Source organism: Crassostrea angulata, chromosome 3 (assembly GCF_025612915.1).
Source record: "Crassostrea angulata isolate pt1a10 chromosome 3, ASM2561291v2, whole genome shotgun sequence".
NCBI lineage: Eukaryota > Metazoa > Mollusca > Bivalvia > Ostreida > Ostreidae > Magallana > Magallana angulata.
Genome location: NC_069113.1, coordinates 54,841,958 through 54,869,671, shown reverse-complemented (window position 1 = coordinate 54,869,671; position 27,714 = coordinate 54,841,958). Strand labels below are relative to the sequence as shown.

Here is a 27,714-nt window from a genome sequence, read left to right as displayed (position 1 = left end):
AGATGTTCGGTTGTCTCCGTTAAAATCCGACAAGCAAGAGAGCCTCTTTGTTTGTCTGAGATTTACGGAGACAGCAGAGCGTTTGGTTGAACGAGACTATATTAAACTCTGGCGTAGGAATACATGAGACTACAAAAATATCTAACTTGTTTGTATTATATAAAATCTGACTATATTCAAAGTGTTTATAGATAAGTTTCCTTGAAAAACAATGTTTCAGCATACATTACGTTGAATTTTTCTATTATTTTCAAGAACTAAGTCTTGTCAGCGGTGGTGATTTGTGCTTAGGTCCAAACAGTGTTTCACTTTTGGTTTGCCAGAGTAACTACATAGGAGAGTTGATTAAAATCAACTCCCAAAAAAAACTGAAGTCGGCCTCCTAAAGTGTTCACCATAACACCAAATTTTCAAGAAATTATGATATTTATGACCAGCATTTATACTGCCTGCAGGAACAAAATTTCTCTCCCACTTTATTTCTAGACTCTATTTTTATTGTCAGTGGGCAAGTTCAAATCTGGGCAAATTCAAATTTGTTTAACTTGTTTTTTCTCAATGAACAAAACTGCATCTGGGTGAATTTTATGTTTACCAAATGATTTTGATGGGCCAAACTACACCACGTACGAGTTGTTTTTACTGTAGACTTCTTTCTAACTTACAAACCATTAAATCTATTGACAGGTCTCCCCCTCACCCCTTCATCACTATTTTGACCAATCGACCTGATTCCTGGACATTGCTAGGCAACCAAGTGACCAAAATCTGCAGTATGAAAGATGAAAGGTAAACCTCTAACTCATTAAATAACTTGTTTAGATATGAAATCTATGATGTTTAACCTTTGCCATAATCATAATAAGAAGTTTGAATGTTGGAGAAAAATGGAAATAAAGAATTTCTAACTTCTTTTTAATGCTTTTGTACAGAGTAACATAAAAAAAATGTCACAGTAGGAATTTTTGGATTGTGTGAAAAAGGGTAATATAGCTTTAATTCTTATTCCCCTGGAAATTGATCATCGTATGAATCCTCTGAAAATCAGTGAGTGCAGTGTAAGATTTGTTACGGAAAAAATTACATGTAGATAAATAAACACTATGATTTACTTCTAGCAATATCATGTCATATGTATTAAAAATCTGTATGCTTTTCATAATTTAACCACAGAAATGTCATTTTCATGCTCTGCATAGGTACTTTTCAGTTAGAATAAAATGGCTGCTTGCATTGACTACGGCAAGTTTTAAGTGTTTAAGATGGATGATTTTTGAGGCCAATGCTCCTTTCAGTCAGGACAAAGGAAATGATAATTTTCAGCTTCCTGGTTGGAAATGTTGGTAAATGAACTTGTTTGTGATGTCATACAAAATATTATTGAATAGTTTTGTACGCCATCATAGCTATTATTTAACAACAAAACCATTAAAGTTGTTTTTATTAAGAAGTTCTAAATTACAGTCTAAATTATTATGAGGTTAGAATCCAAGTAAACCATTTTTTTTTTTAAAGAATGATACCATGCAAAGAATGTATGTTAATTTTTAGTACTCAATAGAAATTCAGGCTGAATGAGATAAAGATAACAAAGCCCCGCCGTAATACAAAAACTTCAGAGCTAAACTTGCTTAACAGTTATTATAGGTAAATAGACCACAGGGCATTCCTTGCCTCTAATTTGATCTACGTGGGCATCAGTCAAAGGTTCAAGACTTTGGATCCGATATCGTTATCCATGTTTACAGTCACGAACATTTACATCAGCAATAAACTGTTGCTTTTTATGTAATTATTTTCTTTTGTGATTGGATGATAGTTTGTTTGATGGCAAAGTCAAGCTTTATTTTCAAATGAAGTTGTGTTTAATTTTGTGGAGATGGCAATGTTAAGGCAAGTTGAAATGGTTTTTAATGAGTCAGTTCAGAATGTACTAGACTAAGTGTATTAACAGGGGCCAATAAGTGCAAACTACCCATCTCTTTCTATGTCGTATTACTTTTTCTGATCTACATAGAGCCAAGGGACTAGTTTACTTTTAAATCTTTATTTGATTGAACAACTCATGACGACGGAATTGAATGAAATTTGGCTTTAAGCATTAACGTAACTTTCGAAATAACACATAAAGTTTGAATACCGGAAGTGAAAACTTGATGAAGGCAGCCATTTATCTGGTAACCTGTCAAAGAGCTCAGAGATCCTACTTTGTATGTAGTTTGACCATTAAAGCACAATGTTAAATGAAGTTTATCGACTTTAAAAGTATTTAAGCTCTTTTTTGTGAGTTTGACTTCTAAAACATTGATGACTGTCTCTGATATGTGTGTATAGAGAACCAACACTATTTATTTGTTACTAGGAACTTCAGCTTCAAAGTTTATGCCAGGAATTGAACAAAAACATTGTCAGTGTATGTTGTTTATAATTTGATACTTTTTGCAGAAATTTCAGATAACAATCTAGATAGAGTAGGTTTATCAATTTGTTTGTTTTACACCAATATTTTATAATCTTTCTGCATTTAAGACATTGTATTTTTTAATCCTCTTTAAATAATGTTAGTTAGCAATTTACCTGAATTAGGTATTCTGGTGAGAAATGTAGCCCATGGGCCTCTTTTTTTTGAATTTGCATCATTTTGGTATAATTTTCCAAAGGATCCAAGGAATTTCGGTAGAGATCCTTGAGCCATTCTTGAAGTTTGTTTTTGTGGAGCCACTAGAGAGTCCTCAGTATCAGCCAATGAAAGTCTGCCTACAAAGGGAGTTACTTGCCCTAGCCAGCCAATCAGACAGTATCATGTTAAGGAAAATAACAGGATTTTTGGCCAATATTTTGCCTTGTCTTCAGGTATCAATTAATAATTTTGCTCCAGTCCTATATTCTTTTACTTTTTTAATTGATTTAAATAAGATGTACAGATGTTTAGTACTTTGATGAGTTTATAAACATTTACTCTTTTTCTATGTGATGCAGGTAAAAGATGTGAACTCTCTAGGAAGCACGGCCATGTTATTACTGGCAGTCGTAGACGTGTGTTTGGTTCGAGTTCAAGAAACAGAGAAAATTCTCAGGAAACTTCTGACATTCTTGCTGGACCTTTGCTGGGAATTTCAGGCTCAATTATTAGATATATCCATGGTAACCAAATACCTTTTAAGGGCTGCAGAAAAAATCCCATCTGTAAGTTCGTTTTTTATCACAATACTTAGTACTTGAATATTCTTTATGCATATATATTTGGTGTACGATGCCTAGTTATAACAAATATGTACTTGTACCTGAATTTGTGAGGAAAATATTCTGTCATTATAATAATAAAGTTTGTTCCTATATCTCTAATGATGTCCCTTGGATGATTTGTTCCTGTATCTTGATATTAAGATGATATTACCTGTGGTTATAGGATGAAATTAACTGAGATAGTTTTCCCGTGGGTTGAGATATTTACCTCTGGGGTTGAGATATTAACTGTGTCTTTGATGATTCTGTCTATGATATAACGAGATTGTTTTCCTGTGGGTTGAGATATTTACCTCTGAGGTTGAGATATTTACCTGGATCTTTGATGATTCTGTCTATGATATAATGAGATAGTTTTCCTGTTGGGTTGAGATATTAACTGTGTCTTTGATGATTCTGTTTATGATGTAATGAGATAATTTTCCTGTTGGGTTGAGATATTTACCTGTGTCTTTGATGATTCTGTCTATGATATAATGAGATACTGTAGTTTTCCTGTTGGGTTGAGATATTTACCTGGATCTTTGATGATGATTCTCTGTCTCTATTTCTGTAGGCCCTTCAGTCAGGGGAGAACCTGATTTCCCTGGGAGCTCTGCTACTCAGAACTGAGGGGGAGGAGACCGTCCATCTACTAGCCACTGGTAAAACAGATCAACCTACTACTGTAAATTCCTTATATCACGCGAGCACTGAATTCTGACATCCTGCTGCTTTATATCAAATCGCGAGAATATAAAATCATGAATGTAGACCATTTCTCCTTATTACATATAATTGTTTTCAACTCTCAGAAAATAATGGTGAGATTTTAAAATTCGTTTAGGTTGTTTCTCCTGATTTTACACAGAAATTAAGGTCAGACGACACGTTCCTCAAGCATCCTTTTTTTAATCTCCCCGTAATAAAGATTTCCAATAAAATTATTATTATTTATAAAAATTTTATTTGTATATATGTATATGATTAGGTGGCCGAGTGGTTAGAGCAGTGGCTGCTCAATGCTTGGAGAGTGGGTTCCTAAGATCATGAGTTCAAGCCCCGGCTCCGGCCGAGGTGGAGCTCTAATGTTATATATCTATTGCAGGATTTTTGAAATATCAGTTTTTATACCACACCCTAGAAATTTCCCATTACTTTCTATTATATCTGACGATTTTTGTGCCCAAAATATGAAACGCCCCCAGTAAAATAAGGAAGTCGATGATCATGTAATTTTTAGATTAATTTTCACTCACCATTAAGTGATTAACATTATATAAAAATTTGAATAAAAAAATTCTTGTAGATATGAATTAGGTCCGCCATCCTTAACAACAATTAGAAAAAAATTATAAAACTGTTCTTTTCTGAAGACAGATAAATTTTTATCTATATTTCTCTCAAATATGAGTGGAAATTGCTTTTTTTATATCAACAATGAAAGTCCAATTACAAACAGCCCATGAATAAAACAGTTGGGTTTTATTCATAATGAATAACATGAGCAATTTGTCAGAATCTCCAGTGGAGAAAAAAATGTAGATCAAAGAAATGTGAGATACAGCTTATTTGGGACTCTCCATCACTCATGTGAATGTTATTGTCGCTTAAAATTAGACCACGTGGTTTTATTTGACCCTTTCAGTTTCCCAGTAAAAATGATGCCTTGTATTTATAGTCTATTTCCTAGAATCTAGGTACATGTACTTGTAGTCAAATATAAATCTTTATGTGGATAAAGATGAGTTCTAGAAATATATTTAATGTACCAATAGAATATATAGGTTTTTCCTGCTGTTGCATCAATTAACATGCTTAGTAGCAATTCCCCTAAGGATTAATTTTTGGGCTGCACCTGACCTAGTAATAGTGTCAGTAGTAAAACAGATTGTTATACTTTCATGTCAAATACTGAAATCTGATTGGTTAAGACGCAGTTAATAATATTTTCTATTACCCTCAGCGTTAGTAACGCACTTAGCAACGGGTAACATTAAAAAATGTTACATGCGCGAAAATTATGCGCGTACGGTTCGCTGTAGAATTCACGTTATTCCTATATAAAAGCAGTAAAATTTTCTAAAAAATTAAGACATTCAGTATAACAAAATAAATAGTGCCTGTTTGGGAGGATAACAGTTGAAATTGACACCCCTCGAAAACCATTGTCAACCTCCGCTTCGCGTCGGTTGACAATGGTTTTCTCGGGGTGTCAATTTCAACTGTTACCCTCCCAAACAGGCACTATTTATATACTATACTATTTTATGCGGAATGTTCCTTAAAAATGGCTTGATATACTTAAAGTTTTTATACAAAACAGACACCCATTCCTTTTTATAAAGCATGGTATTGCCCAATACAAGCATCAAACATAGCTATGATTTTATTTAGCAACCCAATGTTTATATTTTTAACCATGTGTGGAGTGATTGAACACGAATAATGATTCTGTTCTGAATATCATTGTTTAGTTTGAATATTCGCTAGATGATGAAATAAGACATATATCTTAATAGATTTTCACGTTCTAACATAAATTAAAGAAGGATACGATATGAAAACCGACCAGTACTTACATATTTTGAGAATATTATCCAAACACATATTTCTGCTTGAAATTTCACAAGAACTGAACAATTCACGGTGAAGTCTCGTGAACTTTTTTTGAATTAAAAGATTGTGATAAATTTTCAAGTGTAAATATTAAGAAAAAATGATTAAGTCTAGAATAATTGTGATTTTAATTTTTATATGCCGTACCTATGGTTTATTTTTTTAATGTTTTGCATTCATTTTGAATATGATGAAAAAATAAAATACACAGATATGATATCACTCAGTTCTTCTCTTCCATAAAAATCTTTAAAGTAGCAAAAAATTGTAAATTAAAAAGTTTTAACAATTGCTTTATATTTGCAAAATTTTCCATACACAAAATTTTTTCTGGTTAATACATGTATTTGAGTTCAGAATCATTATTTCATATTGTCTTGAACTCCAAAATTCTGTTGCTTCACTTTGCACCATATTTTTCAACTGATGTTGAACCATGTGATGTACTCACTAAACTGGGTCCAGTGTGTGGACAATATTTTTTCAAATTGCAAGTTTTGATGTACTTGATGTATACTACCGGTATTATTTACAGTCATGAAAATTCTGGACAGCGTCCCTGAGAATCTGTGTGGTTTGGAGGTAGACTCCCTTGTGTTGCCGATTCTCCAGATTCTGTCCCTGCCTTCTGCAGATGCTGACACTGGCAGTCCGAATCCTGCTGTCTCTTTATCAGCAAAAATCCTGAAGATAATCGAGAAAAAACTAGAAAAACCAGGTCTTATGAAGGCACAGGTGAGGCTCCTGCTAATAATGATTTTATCTTATGAATGCTATAATGTGTAGAGTTATATCAGTCATAAAATATCTGTAAATGATAGAAGTTTCATTGATAGGCTTCATACTCCCCAGAGCATTAGAATTAACTGTAACTGCAATTGAGATGGTCCCTGGCAAAATGGATCAGTTTGACAACCTGTGAGGTGCCCAGAGTGATATAGTTCCGAGATTTGACTGACTTTAACTACCACTTAGGCTAACCTGGGAACTAATTGATAAGATCTTAATTGTTTTAGTGACCAATGATGCTTTCTATATTGGGCTGTCTTGACTAGGACTGAGAGAACATTTGACTACTGATAATGAACTTTTATTTACGACAACTTAATGTTTGCATTTTACTGGAAATAAACTGGTTTGCAGCAACTTATTTTAGCGAATGAGATGTATTTCATTTAAAAAATAATATACTGGTTAGCTGACCTCAGGAAAATTTCTTTCACGTGAATAAAAGTTGGTTTACAATATGTGTTATTCAGATCGTCAAGAGAAAATTGACTAAGTTTAACTACCAATGAGAGAACAATTGACTAAGTTTAACTACCAATGAGAGAACAATTGACTAAGTTTAACTACCAATGAGAGAACAATTGACTATGTTTAACTACCAATGAGAGAACAATTGACTAAGTTTAACTACCGATGAGAGAACAATTGACTATGTTTAACTACCGATGAGAGAACAATTGACTAAGTTTAACTACCAATGAGAGAAATTTGACTAAGTTTAACTACCGATGAGAGAACAATTGACTATGTATAACTACCGATGAGAGAACAATTGACTATGTATATAACTACCAATGAGAAAACATTAAAAATATGTTTAACTATCAATGATAGAACATTCGACTTGGTATAGCTTGTAGTGAAAGAACATTTTATTATGTATAGCTGCCAACGAGAATACATTTAACTGTGTTTAACTATTAATGATAGGACATTCAACTATGTTTAACTACCAATGAGAGACCATTTAACTATGTATAACTATGAATGAGAAAATATTTGACTATACTTAATGACCAGTGAGAGAGATGACATCATTGATGACAGAGCCTCACTACTACTTTTAAAAATAGTACTTTTAGATGGCCAAGTTTAACAACCACTGAGGTGGTCAGACATTCTGAACATTTGGCAAGTTTGGCCACCAGTGACATTGTCTTGAACATTTGGCAAGTTTGGCCACTAGTGACATTGTCCTGAACATTTGCAATGTTTGGCCACCAGTGACACTGTCCTGAACATTTGCCAAGTTTGGCTACCAGTGACATTGTCCTGAACATTTGCCAAGTTTGGCCACCAGTGACACTGTCCTGAACATTTGCCAAGTTTGGCCACCAGTGACATTGTCCTGAACATTTGGCAAGTTTGGCCACCAGTGACATTGTCCTGAACATTTGCCAAGTTTGGCCACCAGTGACATTGTCCTGAACATTTGGCAAGTTTGGCCACCAGTGACATTGTCCTGAACATTTGGCAAGTTTGGCCACCAGTGACATTGTCCTGAACATTTGGCAAGTTTGGCTACCAGTGACATTGTCCTGAACATTTGGCAAGTTTGGCTACCAGTGACATTGTCCTGAACATTTGGCAAGTTTGGCTACCAGTGACATTGTCCTGAACATTTGCAATGTTTGGCCATCAGTGACATTGTCCTGAACATTTGCCAAGTTTGGCTACCAGTGACATTGTCCTGAACATTTGGCAAGTTTGGCCACCAGTGACATTGTCCTGAACATTTGCCAAGTTTGGCCACTAGTGACACTGTCCTGAACATTTGCCAAGTTTGGCCACTAGTGACACTGTCCTGAACATTTGGCAAGTTTGGCCACCAGTGACATTGTCCTGAACATTTGGCAAGTTTGGCCACCAGTGACATTGTCCTGAACATTTGGCAAGTTTGGCCACTAGTGACACTGTCCTGAACATTTGCCAAGTTTGGCCACTAGTGACATTGTCCTGAACATTTGCCAAGTTTGGCCACCAGTGACACTGTCCTGAACATTTGGCAAGTTTGGCCACCAGTGACATTGTCCTGAACATTTGGCAAGTTTGGCCACCAGTGACATTGTCCTGAACATTTGACAAGTTTGGCTACCAGTGACATTGTCCTGAACATTTGCCAAGTTTGGCCACTAGTGACACTGTCCTGAACATTTGGCAAGTTTGGCCACCAGTGACATTGTCCTGAACATTTGGCAAGTTTGGCTACCAGTGACATTGTCCTGAACATTTGCCAAGTTTGGCCACTAGTGACACTGTCCTGAACATTTGGCAATGTTGGCCACCAGTGACATTGTCCTGAACATTTGGCAAGTTTGGCTACCAGTGACACTGTCCTCAACATTTGCAATGTTTGGCTACCAGTGACATTGTCCTGAACATTTGGCAAGTTTGGCCACCAGTGACATTGTCCTGAACATTTGCCAAGTTTGGCCACCAGTGACATTGTCCTCAACATTTGCAATGTTTGGCTACCAGTGACATTGTCCTGAACATTTGGCAAGTTTGGCTACCAGTGACATTGTCCTGAACATTTGGCAAGTTTGGCTACCAGTGACATTGTCCTGAACATTTGGCAAGTTTGGCTACCAGTGACATTGTCTTGAACATTTGGCAAGTTTGGCCACCAGTGACATTGTCCTGAACATTTGCAATGTTTGGCTACCAGTGACACTGTCCTGAACATTTGCAATGTTTGGCTACCAGTGACACTGTCCTGAACATTTGGCAAGTTTGGCCACCAGTGACATTGTCCTGAACATTTGGCAAGTTTGGCCACCAGTGACATTGTCCTGAACATTTGCAATGTTTGGCTACCAGTGACACTGTCCTGAACATTTGGCAAGTTTGGCCACCAGTGACATTGTCCTGAACATTTGGCAAGTTTGGCCACCAGTGACATTGTCCTGAACATTTGCAATGTTTGGCTACCAGTGACATTGTCCTGAACATTTGGCAAGTTTGGCTACCAGTGACATTGTCCTGAACATTTGGCAAGTTTGGCTACCAGTGACATTGTCCTGAACATTTGGCAAGTTTGGTTACCAGTGACATTGTCCTGAACATTTGGCAAGTTTGGCTACCAGTGACATTGTCCTGAACATTTGGCAAGTTTGGCTACCAGTGACACTGTCCTGAACATTTGGCAAGTTTGGCTACCAGTGACATTGTCCTGAACATTTGCCAAGTTTGGCCACTAGTGACACTGTCCTGAACATTTGGCAAGTTTGGCTACCAGTGACATTGTCCTGAACATTTGCAATGTTTGGCTACCAGTGACACTGTCCTGAACATTTGGCAAGTTTGGCCACCAGTGACATTGTCCTGAACATTTGGCAAGTTTGGCCACCAGTGACATTGTCCTGAACATTTGCAATGTTTGACTACCAGTGACATTGTTCTGAACATTTGGCAAGTTTGGCCACCAGTGACATTGTCCTGAACATTTCGCAAGTTTGGCTACCAGTGACATTGTCCTGAACATTTGGCAAGTTTGGTTACCAGTGACATTGTCCTGAACATTTGGCAAGTTTGGCTACCAGTGACATTGTCCTGAACATTTGGCAAGTTTGGCTACCAGTGACACTGTCCTGAACATTTGGCAAGTTTGGCTACCAGTGACATTGTCCTGAACATTTGGCAAGTTTGGCCACTAGTGACACTGTCCTGAACATTTGGCAAGTTTGGCCACCAGTGACATTGTCCTGAACATTTGCCAAGTTTGGCTACCAGTGACATTGTCCTGAACATTTGCAATGTTTGGCTACCAGTGACACTGTCCTGAACATTTGGCAAGTTTGGTTACCAGTGACATTGTCCTGAACATTTGGCAAGTTTGGCTACCAGTGACATTGTCCTGAACATAAACTCAATTAAACTTTTGGCAAGATTGTCTACAGAGAGATGATATTTATATTTAACAATGTGTTTGATTACATGTATGTCTGAGATGGTATCTAGTGTTCACAGGCATGAACACAAATATTTATTCTAACTTCAACAAGTGACATGCTCCACAGAATTTGGACTGACCAATAGTAGGCTGCTCTAATTATTTGACTGATTCTCCTACCTGGAACATTGTCCGACCTTATTTAAAGGTGCATGGTCACGATTTGGGTCAAATTCTATTTTTATGTTTTCATTATTTACAATGCTTTAGAAATGCATTTCTAATGATCAAATACAATTTGAGAGTCAGACTTGGTGACTGACTTCCATTAAAATTGCAACTGGTTAGAATGGGATAGCATCTGGTAAATAGGACTGGAGTGAGCATTTTTGTTGAAGTTCACATTACACTAAAAATCCTTTTCCTAATTTGCACTGAATGCTGACATCCTTTGAAAATGAGCTTAATCTGTCAACAGCATTTAAAGAAACACTTGGGGAAACATTAGCCTCTGTTAGCCTAATGATCTTTCCTTGGGAATTCATTTGCTGCTCATTTGCTACATTAGAAAGCAAAGAATGTGAGAAGGATGGAGTGATTGCTGAAATTGATATTTATACATAAAGTTTCATATCAACTCTGTTGCCTATGAAATTTTATGAATAGCCTTATTGTGCATATCTATAATATTATTGTAACTATTTAAGATTTATGATTCAGTTTTATTCAGTTATCCATTCTTATTAACAGTTCTAGGATGGTGTTGCAACAATTGTTTACTTTTGAGAACCAAAGTTCTTTTCTACATCCTGATAAATTGAGAATGTGCAAACAATTATCTGATATTGCCAGTTTTTGAAATCGTCAATTTTCTGACTTCAAAGAGACAGCGTCCCGTTGCATGTTGCGGCTAGATTTAGATAGAGTGGTAGGATTCCCTTGTGTCTCGTTGTGCTGATAGTTAAACAGTGCTTACATGCTTCACTATCAGTTACCACATGGTAATTGGCAAATACCCATGTTAATTTCGCCTTTGACTGTCACAAGGATATCAGAGAAAATCCATAATTCATGTTCATACTGTTTGTGAATTTGGTTACGAAACTCCAAAAAAGGAGGGAAGTTAGAAACATCAGAAGAATATTAAATCATATATTAATCTGTTTGTTGTAGGATTACCCTCCACACAGTCACCTTTCCTGGTTGTCATACAGAAATAATAACTACTCCCTCCTGGCCCGGGCTCTTGGAGAGGATGAGCAGCTGGCTACCCAGTGGTTAGAGAACTTGATCAACTCCCTACCCAGGCTTAAGATTGTTCCAGTTGAAATAACAATGATTGCATCAGCACTATTTATAACATCACCAGGACAACCTTGGTCAGACCAATCACTGAGGGCATTACAGAGCATCTCCAAAGCTGATCCTCAACAGGTGCAAGTTGATAATAATATTAATCTTAAAGTGATTACTCTCTTGAGTTTTGTGTAATACCATTCAATACCAATTCTTTAACAGGGTGCTCATTTTAGTTTTTCATTTGCAGTTTGGCAGTAGCTTGCTAAGAAATGTCTAAATATTGCACCTAAATCCCAATAAAAGATACTGATTCCATTATTGTGAACATGCAACTCTTTTTCTCCAAAATAAATTTTCCCCACATTTTTTAAGCCAGCAAAATGACATATTTTATACTGTTCAAAAATTGCTAAATTTTTTGAAGTTGGGATTTTAATTGGTGTGAGTGCAGAATCAGGAGAAAAATATCATGAGTCTCTCTATGTTTACTTGTCTCTTAGTTGTTGCTTGTGTCTTTTTTTGAACATTTTGTAGAGATGTAATAAATCACAAATAAAGCACTTGCCTTAGATTCCACTTAAATCAGGCTGTAATAACCATATCGTCTGAAAGCAGTCGTAGAAATTTGGCCATTTCTCAAAGGACATGGTATAATTGTCAAAGATGGAAAGATTAGCTAGAAATTGAATCCTTTTTCACTGCATTACTTGGTAAATATTTTTGATGAATTATCTAATCATATGTAGTATAGGCTTGCAAAACTCGCTGCTTTCTATTACCTTTTAGTCACAGTAATTTTGTATGTCTGTCTGTCCACTTATTTGTCTACTGTGGCACTTATTTTTGCACCACATTATGGTCTAACCAAAAAGTTAAGTATTCATAATTCCATTTATTTTTTTGTCAATGACTACATTTTTTAAAATACGATTTGATACCCTGTTAAGTTACGGAAGTTAAGCATGATAAACTTTGTCAAAACTAATCTATTTTTTATGATGATTTTTATCACGGTTAATGATTTTCCTTTTCATGATTAAAGTAAAACAATACCTGCTTTATTACAATAACAAAACAGGGGGATTTAAAAAAAATAACAAATAATTGATAACATTTTGACTCCCAGAAATATTTTGAAGAAATAATTATTTTAATTCAATTGACAATTACCATGTCAGCATACAGTCATGAATAAGATTATATCATATTTCCCATAAGTATACAAAAAATATCACTCCCTACTCTGTTTTCAATAAACAGGTGGGGGGTTACCAATTTTTATTGGACTTGTTTGATCTTTGAGTGGAAATTTATTAAATCTTAATTGTAGAAGTATTTTATTTCCAATAATGCATACAGTCATAAACTATTCCAACACAAGAAACGTATTTGACTTGGTGAGTCCCGAGTGCCTCACATGACAAGTGTGAACATTGATTTTTGTCATATGACTGGATAATTTCTAGCCTCTGATTGGCTGATATCCAACAATTAAAAAAACCCCATAAAGTTTTATGATATGATTAATTAATTCCTAACCTCTGATTGGCTGATATTTAACGATCTAGAAAAAATAAAACGTTTTAATCACCTGCATGTGATTTAGGAGGTCAACATAACATTTGATTTTTTTCTACATTGGACTGAAAATAGATTGGGAGTTACAAAAATACTATGATTGGTTATCATAATTCATTTCTTCCAATGAAATTTTGCATTTCTTGATTTGTTCTGCTATGGATTCAAATTAAAAGGTGATGAAGTTTTCTTCTCTAGATAACACTCAGTTTGATATCACTGTTCAGTAAAACTCTGTTATAGTGAAGTCCTAGGGTCCAATAGAATTACCTCATTATATCTGTAATTCGTTATATCCGTATAACGAATTCATAATATAGGAAACTCATTGAGACTATAATTTTTGTTAATTGAGGCTTAAGGACGTTGTTTACTCAGGGTTTGAGTTCTCAAATCTGGATTGTTAAAAAGTTCAATTTCATGAGTAAAATTTGTTTTAGATACAAAAAGTATTTATGAAATGAATTATTATTGACATAACAATCGATATGTTTACTTAATTATGGAATTAGGCTCTGACAAAGTTTGACTTTTAGCAAAACAGAGGAAATTTGGATTAAATTTTCAAGATTTTGTTTTCCACTGAAATATTTTTGGTAGTACTATAATTTTTAAAGTTAAGATTTTATGTGGTAGTCAACATAATTTTGCATATTTTCTGTTGGTTTTATCGTGCTTTTTCATTTAGATAATCGTATGGCACACACTACAAAAATATTGAAAAATGCTCAAAAATGATTAAAGACACCATATCTCAACATTTTGATCATTGACCTCATATAAATTTTATGCCAGCAGAGAAAGGTCAATATACTTAGTTTTATATTATAAATGTTTTAGCGTTATCATCATTCAGTTTTTTGTTATATTGAATCAAAAATGGGTAGTAATTTAAAAACTGATAGAGGAAATTTGGACTAGAATATCTATAAAAATTGTGAATGAAAACTTACTGCTTTGTATCCATTTAATGTCACTACCATTCATAAACTGTATTTCATTTGTTAAAGAGTTAAGCAATTTGTATTATTTTCACAATTAAGAAAATCTCAATCATAGTGTAATTTTGTTATGGATTTTTCTTAAATTTTCAAAAAATATTCAATGGCCATTAACTCAAAAAGTAGGTCATTGACCTTTTTTTTGGAAAGTGAAGAATAACACTTCCATGTAAGGTCTATAACACACAACAGTTTGTTTTTTATTATCATCAGTGGAATTTTTTTTCATTCTGAGTAAACGTCATCCTTAATATGAAAATAGATTCTTTTGATACCTTTAATAATTGGACTGTGAATTAAAAAATTTATATGAAAATAAATTCATTCAAACTATATTATGTTAAATGGTAGTGCAAAATTTTAAAACTGTTATAAAAGTGTTAATTTTCATTATTATTCATTGCAAAAATTTGTTTAGAATTTTACCAGGAATGCAGAAAACTCTGCTATATCCGAGAATTCGCTATATCCGTGTCCGTATTAAACGTGTTTTACTGTATTAGTTGTTGAATCCAAAAAAAATTTGCTTTTTTTTTTTTATCAATACAATGTTTTATCTACCCTCAAAGTAATATGTTTGCCTCACCTTCGACCCAGTGAATACTGTACTTCTTGGGTAGCTGAATCATCATATTGACCTCAAAAACAGCAACAATGGTATAATTCCCCTGCCTGTGAGGAGGTCAAAATAACATTTGACTTTTTCTACATTTGACTAAAACTCGATCGTTCAATGGAATTTTGCGTTTCTCAATTTGTTCAGCTATGGTTTCAAACTAAAATCTTTGCTTGATAAGCTTCGTGTCGGGCAATATTTCGTCCCTCAGGGGCTAATAAAATCAATGTTGCCCTCAACCCCAGTTATTATTTGTATACTGTTACCTGTAAAAATTGTGTACACAGGTGTACACTGTCTGTTACCTTACAGGTGCTGTGTGAGACAGATACATGCGTGATTCACTTCACATGTGTCTACACAGGTGCACAGAATGTCAGCAACCTGTCCTGTTTGCCAATGAGAAAATTGCTTGTTGCATAACTGTAGACAACAAAACAAATATGTGTGCACGTCATTAAGTGAAGGAAGTTATAAGACTCTTATTTTTCCAATCTAAAACCATAATCATATGTCTGGAATAGCAAAAAGTATTACTTAAACTATAATAATTAAGGGGGAAATTTGCCCAGATTTTGATTAAATGGGGTGATGAAGCATTAATGTTGCCCTCTTGTTTATATCCCAAAAATCACAACCTAGTATTTAATGGACAAAGATTCTGTGATAAGGAGATGTCTGATCTGACCTGACATGTGATGACCATTCACGGAACCTTCGTCTCCAGATCTACTCTTCCTGTCGTTCCGAGAGGGAACTGACAGAACAGGAGATGGTTGACGGTCTTTGTATCATACAAGGTCTAATTTCCTCTTCCATTTTATGGTTCAGATGTAAAATTTGCTAGAATAATGGTCCAATATATATCTAAGAATCTTTTCATCTTGGATCAATCCATATAAAACAGTCCTCTGCTCTTGATGTTGAAACTTGATTGCTCAATAAAAATTGATCCTGGTACTCCATGTTGTTTTGGTTGAGATACTTGTTTTGTATACATTATATGATCTCTCAGAGGTTCTATCAATGCAAGAATTATACTTTCTATAAGTGGCACCTGTAGATTGTGTGATCTCAAATGTTATAACATATCGATGCTAATTTATGCTTTCTTTAGGTGGAACCTGTAACTTGGTAAAGATTTCAGATGTCCATTTAATATTCTGTAGTCGACCTGATATTGTTTCTTCTATGTCCTGTAAATTAATGGTTACTATCATATTGCCTGGAAATTAAAGCATGAAAACAGATGAAGATCACAGTATTAAATTGGCTGGCTGTCAAATTTAAGTAGAGATGTATGTAATCCCAACTGAATACTTTGACTTCATTGAATCCTTTCAATTGACATAAACTCATTTGCTTCGGTCATTGTTCACCAATCCCAAACTCATTCATTTTTATGGAGGAATAGGACAGTTTCATTTTGTGATGCAATTTCTTTGGAAGAAAACAATCAAATAGACCCACACTAAATAGTGTTTTGTTTAACATTGCTGTTGTTTAACATCAATCTGGGATCTGAAAGTCATAAGTTCCAGACAAGCTGGACTTTTTGCCAATAATACAGTTTCAATGTCTGAAAATATTTTGTAGAGAATATATTTTTCCATATTAATGAACACTGTATTTCTAAATTTGACCTTTTAATGACTATTTTTCTGTGCTTAATGAGTACTTTTTATACTTATATATTGATTTTATTGATTATAGGCAAACTACTTTTTGCCCCTGTATATCTATCAGCTGAACAAGCGCCTCAAACCTGAGGTCAAACTGAGCATCATGAAGGCTATTCCAAGCATAGCACAGCATAAGGTAAATTCTTAGTATGAAGAGCGTAATTTAAGATCAGTATGAAGCATTTTCTTATTGTGGATGGCCTTCAAGACTGCAAACATGGCATAGTTTGAAGCATAGATTTGCTATGTAGCATAGCATATCATAAGTGAAATAATGGACACCACAGTATTCTGTATATTTAATATAGCATGCCTAAGGATGAGACCAAACCTGAGTTGATATTTAGTATTTTTGATGGTGTAGCAATCCTTAGATCCTGTTGAGTGTGATAAGTTACCGGTAGCTTTGATATTGTGTCAAACTCTTTTACTGTACAACCTGGTCTTATAGAGTTCATGTAAAGCCATGCTTTCTTTGAGCAGTTCTGTATCCCTCCTGTCCTGAGAACTATACAAACGTTTGGATCCACCCCTCGATTAAAGGCGTTGTCCATACACTTGTTGGCTGACCTCTGGAAGATCCAGGACCGATGTTTCCCGTACTTACTTCAGGCGATCTCTGAACCAGCCCCCGCGGTCTTGACCAAGGAGGGTGTGGATGAAGTGAAGCTAGCCAAGGTCAAGGCCATCAGAGACGTCTGTCTGATCAGGTAAACCTGGAGGAGGTTCATGATAATGTAAAGCTAGCTAATTAAATCCTCCTCGTTTAAAATGTTTGTCAAATATGATATGATAATGACACAGTACCAACTACTTCACACTTAAATATCATGAAGATTTGGCATGTTCTATAAATACATGTACTTTAAATATTCATATCTAAAACATCACAAAGTTTAGACAATTTTTACCCTAAGCTTGGCATATATTCTGCAACTTTTAATGCAGTAAATTTTACTTTAATTTGAAGGAAAACATTCAAAATCACTTTAGTTTGATTTGGAATTTTATGACAAACATTTTAGTATACAATTTGTATATATCAACCCATTTGAAATGACAAAAACGTGATTGTCCACAAACGTTTTGAATACCCCTCGTAATTGTGAAACGTCATCTTTGGAAAGCAAATTAATATTATAATCAAGTTTTTTTTGTACTTATTAAAATGTATTTTATTTTATCATATGGTTGTGTTAATTGGGATTTGAACCTGGACCATAGAGTTTTCTTTTTAATTGCTTAACTAATATATAGCTGTTTCATTAACTTTATCTTTGAAAAATATCTTTTACTTATAAATAAAGAAATCTCAGTTTCTTTAGTTTAAAAAACTCTAACTTATCAGTCAATAGGTGATCATAGGAGATTAAGATCTATCATGAATAGAGTCAGAAGAAATGTCGCCAGCCAGGCTTGGTCTCTGACTACAGGTGGACTTCTGTTCACCCAGCCAGGCTCTAACTACAGGTGGACTTCTGTTCACCCAGCCAGGCTCTGACTACAGGTGGACTTCTGTTCACCCAGCCAGGCTATGACTACAGGTGGACTTCTGTTCACCCAGCCAGGCTTGGTCTCTGACTACAGGTGGACTTCTGTTCACCCAGCCAGGCTCTAACTACAGGTGGACTTCTGTTCACCCAGCCAGGCTCTGACTACAGGTGGACTTCTGTTCACCCAGTTAGGCTCTGACTACAGGTGGACTTCTGTTCACCCAGCCAGGCTCTGACTACAGTTGGACTTCTGTTCACCCAGCCAGGCTTGGTCTCTGACTACAGGTGGACTTCTGTTCACCCAGCCAGTCTCTGACTATAGGTGAACTTCTGTTCACCCAGCCAGGCTCTGACTACAGGTGGACTTTTCACCCAGCCAGGCTGTTCACCTCTTTGTGTGACCTGGATGAAGGTTATGTGAATAAGTTGCTCATATTTTAACAGTTGGTTGTAAAGTTTGTAACATGTTCATTGAAATATTAAGATAATATTGTAATAAAAAGTCATCTTATATATGACATGATGGAGGTCAATTAAGTGTAGGTCAAGGTGTGTGTGTGTGTGAATTAAATTAAAAAGAAGTTATTTAGTACTATGATAACATAGAAATGCCATCTGGTGGGCTAGGTAACTTTTTTTTTTTCATTCAAAAAAAGAGAACTCTTCAGAAAAGGTTTACAGAATGCAATGAAATATTTACATTATCTTAATTTCACCCTATGTATAAATAGTCAAATACAACGAGTTAACATGTTAATTTGAATTATAGATAAAAATATACTACATGTATATTGTGGAATCATTTACATTTAGTACCTTTCTGTGATTTATGAAGTACCTATGTGTGGCTAATGCAGCATATATGTGTGAATTATGCAGTACCTTACTGCAATATAATGATACTTGTATGTTTTGCAAACAAAGAAGTTGAAGAGTATGGGATAAAACTTGATAGGAGATCTAGTCATATACCGTATAGACGGGTCAATACGAAACATTGCTCCTCTCCAGCTGGGGACCTGGAGCTATCCGAGGGAGCATGGGTTAGGATTTTGTCAAGATGTGCAATCTGCTTAATAGCTGTGTTGTTTCTGTCTCTATTTTGTTGCCCTAATGAATTCATTGATACACACTGCAAGCTGTTAAACAGGAACATTGGAGTCTTTAAGGTTCATCTTCATCAAAGAAGAATCAGCCATTTTATTGCCTCTGTCACCTGCCTTACTGCACTGTTTTCTACTACCTAAATACAGTAATTTTGTGTTAGTTTCTGAATGGTTGTTATTGTTACTTTGATGAGAGAAAGTACTTTGACTGATGAGACCTTTCTGTGCCCCTGTGGAATCTATCCTAGGGAGGGTGTTAACCTCTGTAGAGGAAATTGTCAATAACCAATACCAATCCCGGAGACTAATGACACATGTCAGAGGCACCAGGCCCAGTCATTTAATAAACACTGGCAAATTTAATCCACCATTAGAGGGATAAATCACACAAAACAAAATAACGTTTTAATAGAACCAGTCATAGTATCTTTTTCTTATGGCAAATATGTTAAGCATTATTTAGCTAATGTGGTAATTTCTATACCAATTTGACAAAATGAAAAATTGCAAATACCTTAAAGAGTTAATAGTTTAACTCTAACAGATTTTTTTTTTTAAATATATTTTGTGGATATCAAAATGAAACGAAACACTTAGATACAATGAAAGTGAAGTTACTATAATGATAAGCATCTTCTAGAGAACAGGCAACATGTGGAAGCATGCTATAATACTACTTGTTGATGTGCTGTACTAATGCATTATACCTCAGCATATGCAATGTCATTGTGTGTAGAACCATGACACACCTGTACAGGTACCATGTGTAGAATAATGACACAGCTGTTCAGGTACCACGAGTAGAATAATGACATACCTGTACAGATACCATGTGTAGAAACATGACACACCTGTAGAGGTAAATGTATAGAGCCTTGACACACATGTAAAGGTACCATGTGGAGAATAATGACACACATGTACAGGAACCATGTGTAGAAAAATGACATACCTGTACAGGTACCATGTGTAGATAATGACACACATGTACAGGTACATGTGTAGAACCATGACACATCTGTACAGGTACCATGTGTAGAACCATGACACAGCTGTACAGGTACCATGTGTAGAACCATGACACACCTGTACAGGTACCATGTGTAGAACCATGACACACCTGGACAGGTACCATGTGTAGAACCATGACACACCTGTACAGGTACATGTGTAGAACCATGACACATCTGTACAGGTACCATGTGTAGAACTATGACACACCTGTAGAGGTACCATGTGTAGAACCATGACACACCTGTACAGGTACCATGTGTAGAACCATGACACACCTGTACAGGTACATGTGTAGAACCATGACACACCTGTACAGGTACCATGTGTAGGTCCATGACACACCTGTACAGGTACCATGTGTAGGTCCATGTTACACCTGTAGAGGTACCATGTGTAGAACCATGACACACCTGTACAGGTACCATGTGTAGAACCATGACACACCTAGTTCTCCTCGGTCGACAAACACTCACCCAATTGTGTGTGCTTTGAATATATTTCCTTTCGAATGCTTAACTTCAAACAAGTGCACAACACCGCAGCTCTATACAACAAAGCAACACTTCTTATCTAAATAAACAATGTGGCTGTTACATAACAATTTTTTTATATATATATATTATTTGATTTTCATTTATTTATTCACCCATTGTTCCTCTTTTCACCTTATGTACATATGATCAGCTCTTCCTGTATCCTCTTTATTGTTTGCACTACACGATTATTGTGAACTTTTGAAAATTTATATAATTTTTCATAATCCTCTTCGGAGGGAAATAAAGAATGAATGAATGAATGATTAACAGTAGAGTCAGGAAATTCAAAAAATGAATAGACTCATTTTTACACAAACTTATAAATGTAATACTAATACCAGCACTTAAACCCAAAAAGATTGAAACAACTAATGTGTCAATTCCCTCTGTAAAAAATTAAATGTTCAAATCTCATTTTATATATTCTGATTTTTCTAGTGAATATGACAGTTTGGACATATTCATTTGCATGACTCCATGGCTTTCAAAATTTCATTATTTTTTTCCAAATTCTTTAAAATTTGTATTGGTCAGTCTTTAAGAACAACTTATTGAAAAATTTCTCTATGATACTCTACACTATATGCTTTGTGCAGCAACATGTCGGAGGTGACTGGTCTGTACAAGTACAAATTTATTAAATGTCCATTCTTCCTTGTTATTATTACAGCATATACCTATTTACTGGCCATGAGGATGATAGCAAGTTTATTGACCCCAAGATTGCAACTTTTTCACAAGGCGGTGCTTTTGGTCAATGCACATTTCTTCAAATTTCAATACTCAGAAATCTGCTGATAAATCTTGGCCCCAATTATCTTTGTTTATCGAGACCAGACTGAATCCAATGTCCCTGGGGTCAACAAATCATCTGCGTGTTATCACAATGTCACAGCAACTAGGACCAAACAGGACATGTCATTTGATGTCATCATCTTTGGATGAGTTCTTCGGAGCTGGGGAAAACTATGAACAGGCTGAATCTTAGAAACAGCGTTGCCTTGTTTTCATACAGCTAAAAAGCTATATATTAGTTTGATCGTTTTGTTTTATTATTGATCATACTATTCAAATAAAGACAATACACTAGAAAAAAGATTGTTTTGTTGCTTATTTTCAGTAATTATCATATCTGTATTTCAATTTCAGGGGAGAGCAGCATGGCAGTGATGTGTTATCTCCCTTGTCAGACTTGCTGGAGAGTTCCACATCCGAAGTGGATTCACCAGTTGCCTCCCTTGCATTGGAGGGATTGTATCATTTGTGTAAAGCAGAAGTAATTAACATTTCATGAAAGTAAAATTTAGATGGAAAGTCAAGATTTTGAATCAAGATACATGAATTTAATGGTTTGAATGACATATGACTCGTTTTCATTTCTAGGTGATAGACATTGTGTCCACCTGGTCTGTAGTGGGATCCAAACTTGCCAATGATCCCAGGTGTGTATATCATATGATGATAGTGGAAATTCCAGTTGTGTACAAAAACACCTGCGTCATAGAATTCATGGAAATGCAAACAAATGAAATAATATTAAAATGTTAACTGATCATTTAAATTTTCTAATCTGCTTCTCACGATTTGAAGCTGATATTAATACCAATGCAGCTGTTTTCCGGTTAGTGAAATGTCAACAGGTGTTTGAGCTACATGTATATTCTATATAATGACTGATTTCAAATGTCACAATGTTTATGGCCACTTGTGCCAACTTATGAGACAGAATTTTCTTAACCTAAATTAAAAAGCAGCTATATATTTGGTACAGCTTTTAAATCGTAAAGAATAAGTCATTAGAATCTCAAATTACTTTGAGCAACCGAATTTGAATTATTTTTTTTATACATTTTAATTCTATGTTTTAAAGCTGATAATAGCTAATTTTGAAACTGTTTAATTGTACTATAGATGGTTATATATAATCATTAAAGTATAGGTGTAACCAAATTGCCCGAACATTTTTTTTTATTTATTGTGCATGTAATATCAACATGTTATAATCAATTTCAACATTTTGAAATACCGGTAAAAATACAGTCAAACTTTGTTATCTTGAACTAGATGGGACTGTTTAAAAACTTCGAGGTATCTGGGTTTTCGAGATGTTGAAGGTAAAATACTTAAAAAATAAGTGGTTGGGGCTTACAAATCCCTTTGACATATCCATTGTATTTGAGATGTCAGTGTTCAAGATATTGAAGTTTAACTGTATACTTTAGTAATTTTCCCTACAATTTTATACTCATCTTGATCTTTATGCATAAACATGGACAAATATTGTATAATTGTGTCCAAAAATAATTTTTAGTATCATGTTTTTTTCCCATGATGACCCGAGCAGAGTCACAAATTGAATGTAACTTCAAATGGACTAATAGGATTTGGACACGCGTCATATTTTGATAATGTGTGGACAAATAGAGTCATCTCAACCTAAATCAAATTATGCGTGTATAATTTATATTGCCATTGATATCTGTAGCATGATATTTGATGTCCGTGTTTGTTTTCTGTGAACGGCAGATCTCATTGTCCCAATTTTTCTTCACAATTAAACCATGAATGATTCCTGCCGATTACACACTAGATATGCTAATCTTGCTGGTATTTTGATTGAGTGTAAGATGGGATTCTGACTCCAGGCTCTGATGTCACAGCACTATTCCAACATCTCACAATCTCACAATATCTTATCATTCAATGATTTCCACTGTAAGATAGAAATTGCTTATTGACTCAGGGGCAGAAGAATAGCAATGTTCACATCTTCAGTTATGTCCCATCGAGTCAAAGCGACAACAATGAATGAAGAGCGGGGTCATTTTCTGGACAACGTATTGATCTATGTCGGATAATGAAAGGATTGAGCCATTAAATTATATCCCTTTCTGCCGTATTTGTCTGTCTTCATGCAGGACTCTCATGGATTGCAGAGACTCAATGAAAGTGACACCACGGTTTACATTTCAAATTAGCCTTAGATGCCCTGATCTTGATTTTATTTTGTCATGCATTAATATTATTGCTGTGTTTGTTTTCTCTTGTACAGATCAATAGTGCAAGAAAGAATTTGTCAGCTGTTTTCTTTACTACCAGAATTGGAAGTGAAAACCGAGGAATTTGAGGTAATTTGAGCCGATAGATCAGCACAGGAAGTTGGAGCAGAAATTGCACACAGCTAGGAGGGAAGTCTCCAGACATCACTCACTCAGACTGACAAAGCGCACAATGAGTTGCCATCAAATTCAGAGCTTATTTTTCTAGGCTTCTTTTTGTCACCAGAACCTAGTTGTCTCAGAATACAGTAAAACACTCTTATAATTTCATTATAAGCGTGACTGTATTTTGTTGGTCTATAGATATATTTGTTATTAGTGAAATGGCTGTTAATATGACACAAGGCTGTATAGAGAATATCTGTTGGTGGTTTCAAATTTAATCAAATAATTTGAAAATTTTGTGATCTGATTATTTCGAGCATTAATTTTAAGATTCACTACTGATACATTTTTTTTTCACCACCAGAAGTTAAATCAGTATGCGGTGGCATCCCTGTGGTTGTTGGTTCACAGTGATCACCACGTGGTCAGTATGGCAGCTTTCAGGGCCCTGTCTCAGTTCCCCACCTCCAGATTCAAGTTGTCTCACATCCCAGACAAGGTAAGGTTGATGTCAAACAAACGTCATTTCAAAATATCCTAAACAAGGCTGAGTTAATGTCAAATCATTATCAACAAGGTCAGTTCAATGTCAGAATATCCCAGAAAAGGTAAAGTCATGTCAAATCATTCAGGAGAAGGAAGACTTAATGTAATAAAATCCCAGACAAGGTTAAGTCAATGTCAAACAAACTTATAAGGTTATATCAATGTTAATTTACAATATACAATGTAAAGTCAATGTCCAAACATCCCAGACATGGTAAGGTCAATGTCCAAACATCCCAGACATGGTAAGGTCAATGTCCAAACATCCCAGACATGGTAAGGTCAATGTCTAAACATCCCAGACATGGTAAGGTCAATGTCCAAACATCCCAGACATGGTAAGGTCAATGTCTAAACATCCCAGACAAGGTAAGGTCAATGTCTTAACATCCCAGACAAGGTAAGGTCAATGTCTAAACATCCCAGACAAGGTAAGGTCAATGTCTTAACATCCCAGACAAGGTAAGGTCAATGTCTAAACATCCCAGACAAGGTAAGGTCAGTTTCTAAATATCCCAGACAAGGTAAGGTCAGTGTCTAAACATTCCACATAAGGTAAGGACAATAAAGTTTGAAGTTACGCGTTCATCATCAGGGTCACTGTGTGATAAAATAGGTATTTCTGATCTGATAATTTACTGATGACATTTATGGTGTAAGAGAGAATAATGTCTGCGGCCACTTTTTGATCTTGGCACTAATTGTACTAGAAACTTATATTAATTGATAGTTCTTTCCTTAAATAGAGTTAATTAGCTGCTAACAGTGTATTGGTGTAAATATATTATGGTAACCCACACTTATTAAAAATCAGCAAATGATATTGTGTGAGATTTCTGGGAAAACCAATGGAATAACATCGCAGAAAAATAGGGTGTCACTGGACACTAATGGTGTCAATATGATTTTTAACCGGGTTTTCCAATGGAAAAATCCGGTAATTAAAATGGTGAAAATGGCGGGCGGGCGGGCAGGGGGCTGCCAAAAGGGTACCCTCACTGTACGGAAACTTCCTCCTACAGTTTTCAAGATAGGAAGCTGTTCTTTTGCAGATCATTTGTTCATATATCAGAGGTGTGCATATTGCTAGGATTTTGATTTCTGATAATTTATGAAAAAAACACCAGCTTTTGAACTTAGTCATTTTTTGACAAAATAGTGCATATAGGGTACCCTCATTTACGGAAAACTCCTCCTACAGTTTTTAAGATAGGAAGTTATTCTTTTGCTGATCAATTGTTCATATATCAGAGGTGTGCATATTGCTAGGATTTTGATTTCTGATAATTTATGAAAAAAATACCAGTTTTTGAACTTAGTCATTTTTTGACAAAATAGTGCATATAGGGTACCCTCATTTACAGAAAACTCCTCCTACAGTTTTCAAGATAGGAAGTTATTCTTTTGCTGATCAATTGTTCATATATCAGAGGTGTGCATATTGCTAGGATTTTGATTTCTGAATATTTATGAAAAAAATACCAGCTTTTGAACTTAGTCATTTTTTGACAAAATAGTGCATATAGGGTACCCTCATTTACAGAAAACTCCTCCTACAGTTTCCAAGATAGGAAGTTATTCTTTTGCTGATCAATTTTTCATATATCAGAGGTGTGCAAAGTGCTAGGATTTTGATTTCTGATAATTTCTGAAAAAAATATCAGCTTTTGAACTTTATCATTTTTTGGCAGAATTTTGCATATAGGGTACTCCATTTCACTCGATACGGTTGGTAGTGTTTATCAATTCAGGGTTGGCATGAATTATGGATACAGTTCAAATAAAAAAAACCCAGTTTGCTGTCACATTGACAGCTTTTCTCTTGTCATATCATATATTCTTATTAATTTAAAATTTTCTGAAAATGGGCGGGGCACCTTAAGGTAACTCACTACACTGGACTTAAACTTAAAGACACTATGTCACAAGATGGCAATTTATAATAAATGTCTTGAAAATTGCATGTATCAATCGATTTGGTCGAATATCGACAAAGCTCAGTGGCTAAAGTGTTAGGATAGTGAAGCACAGAACACAAGTTCGAATCTGCTTTGGGCTTTTGTTCACATTACTGAAATAATTTTTTGAAAATATAATTTTGTTCTCCGAAATTTCAATTTTTTTGCCTATTTGACTCATACATTTCTTATCTATCATCCTTTTTAGCTCACCGAGACGAAGTCAGGGGGAGCTTATGCTATACCCTCAACTTCGGCGCCGGTGTCGGCGTCGGCGTCGGCGTCCGGACCTGGTTAAAGTTTTTGTTGCAGGTCCTGTATCTAAGCTATTACTTGTCCTATCTTCACCAAACTTGTATGGATGATGCATCTGGACCTACTTATGGACTTGAAAGACTTGGATGCTGAATCTGAGTCTTAAATTTTAGATGCTGGAGGAGGTTAAGATTGTTGGACGAGGTTAAAGTTTTTGTTGCAGGTGCCCTTTGATAGCAATATCTAAGTTACTGCAGGTCCGTACTTCACCAAACTTGCATGGATGGTGTGTCTTATGATACTGATGCACCAGACAGGCTTGAGTGCTGAATCTGAGCTATAGGTTTTGGATGCTGGAGGAGGTTAAGGTTTTTGGAGCAGGTTAAAGTTTTTGTTGCAGGTGCCCTTTAATAGCAATATCTAAGTTACTGCTGGTCCGTACTTCACCAAACTTGCATGGATGGTGTGTCTTATAATACTGATGCACCAGGCAGGCTTGGGTGCTGAAATGAGCTATAGGTTACAGATGCTGAAGGAGGTTAAGGTTTTTAGAGCTGGTTAAAGTTTTTGTTGCAGGTGCCCTCTGATGATTATATCTTAGTTACTACTTGTCCTAACTTCACCAGACTTCCATGGATGGTGCGTCTTATGATACTGATGCACCAGACAGGCTTGAATGCTGAATCTGAGCCATAGGTTTCGGATGCTGGAGGAGGTTAAGGTTTTTGGAGCTGGTAAAAGTTTTTGAAACAGGTGCCCTCTGATGATTATATCTTAGTTATTACTTGTCCTAACTTCACCAGACTTCCATGGATGGTGCGTCTTTTGATACTGATGCACCTGACAGGCTTGAATGCTGAGTCTGAGCCATAGGTTTCAGATGCTGGATATGGTTAAGTTTTTTGGAACAGGTCACATGTTTAATAGATAATAGTACTATT

General features: G+C 35.5%; 1 protein-coding gene across 3 annotated transcripts in view; it reads left to right on the top strand.

The window, feature by feature from the left end:
- The window catches only part of LOC128177037 (focadhesin-like), a 136,934-nt gene that overhangs the window by 33,434 nt on the left and 75,786 nt on the right, over nt 1–27,714 (top strand). For all 3 annotated transcript variants that reach the window (XM_052843550.1, XM_052843551.1, XM_052843549.1), the window contains exons 6-17: nt 688–789; nt 2,661–2,853; nt 2,980–3,186; nt 3,803–3,890; nt 6,380–6,579; nt 11,699–11,959; nt 16,733–16,837; nt 17,185–17,411; nt 22,000–22,126; nt 22,234–22,292; nt 23,903–23,978; nt 24,379–24,513. In XM_052843550.1, coding sequence (XP_052699510.1) covers nt 688–789; nt 2,661–2,853; nt 2,980–3,186; nt 3,803–3,890; nt 6,380–6,579; nt 11,699–11,959; nt 16,733–16,837; nt 17,185–17,411; nt 22,000–22,126; nt 22,234–22,292; nt 23,903–23,978; nt 24,379–24,513 — 1,780 coding nt within the window. The remainder of the gene's footprint in view (nt 1–687; nt 790–2,660; nt 2,854–2,979; nt 3,187–3,802; nt 3,891–6,379; nt 6,580–11,698; nt 11,960–16,732; nt 16,838–17,184; nt 17,412–21,999; nt 22,127–22,233; nt 22,293–23,902; nt 23,979–24,378; nt 24,514–27,714) is intronic.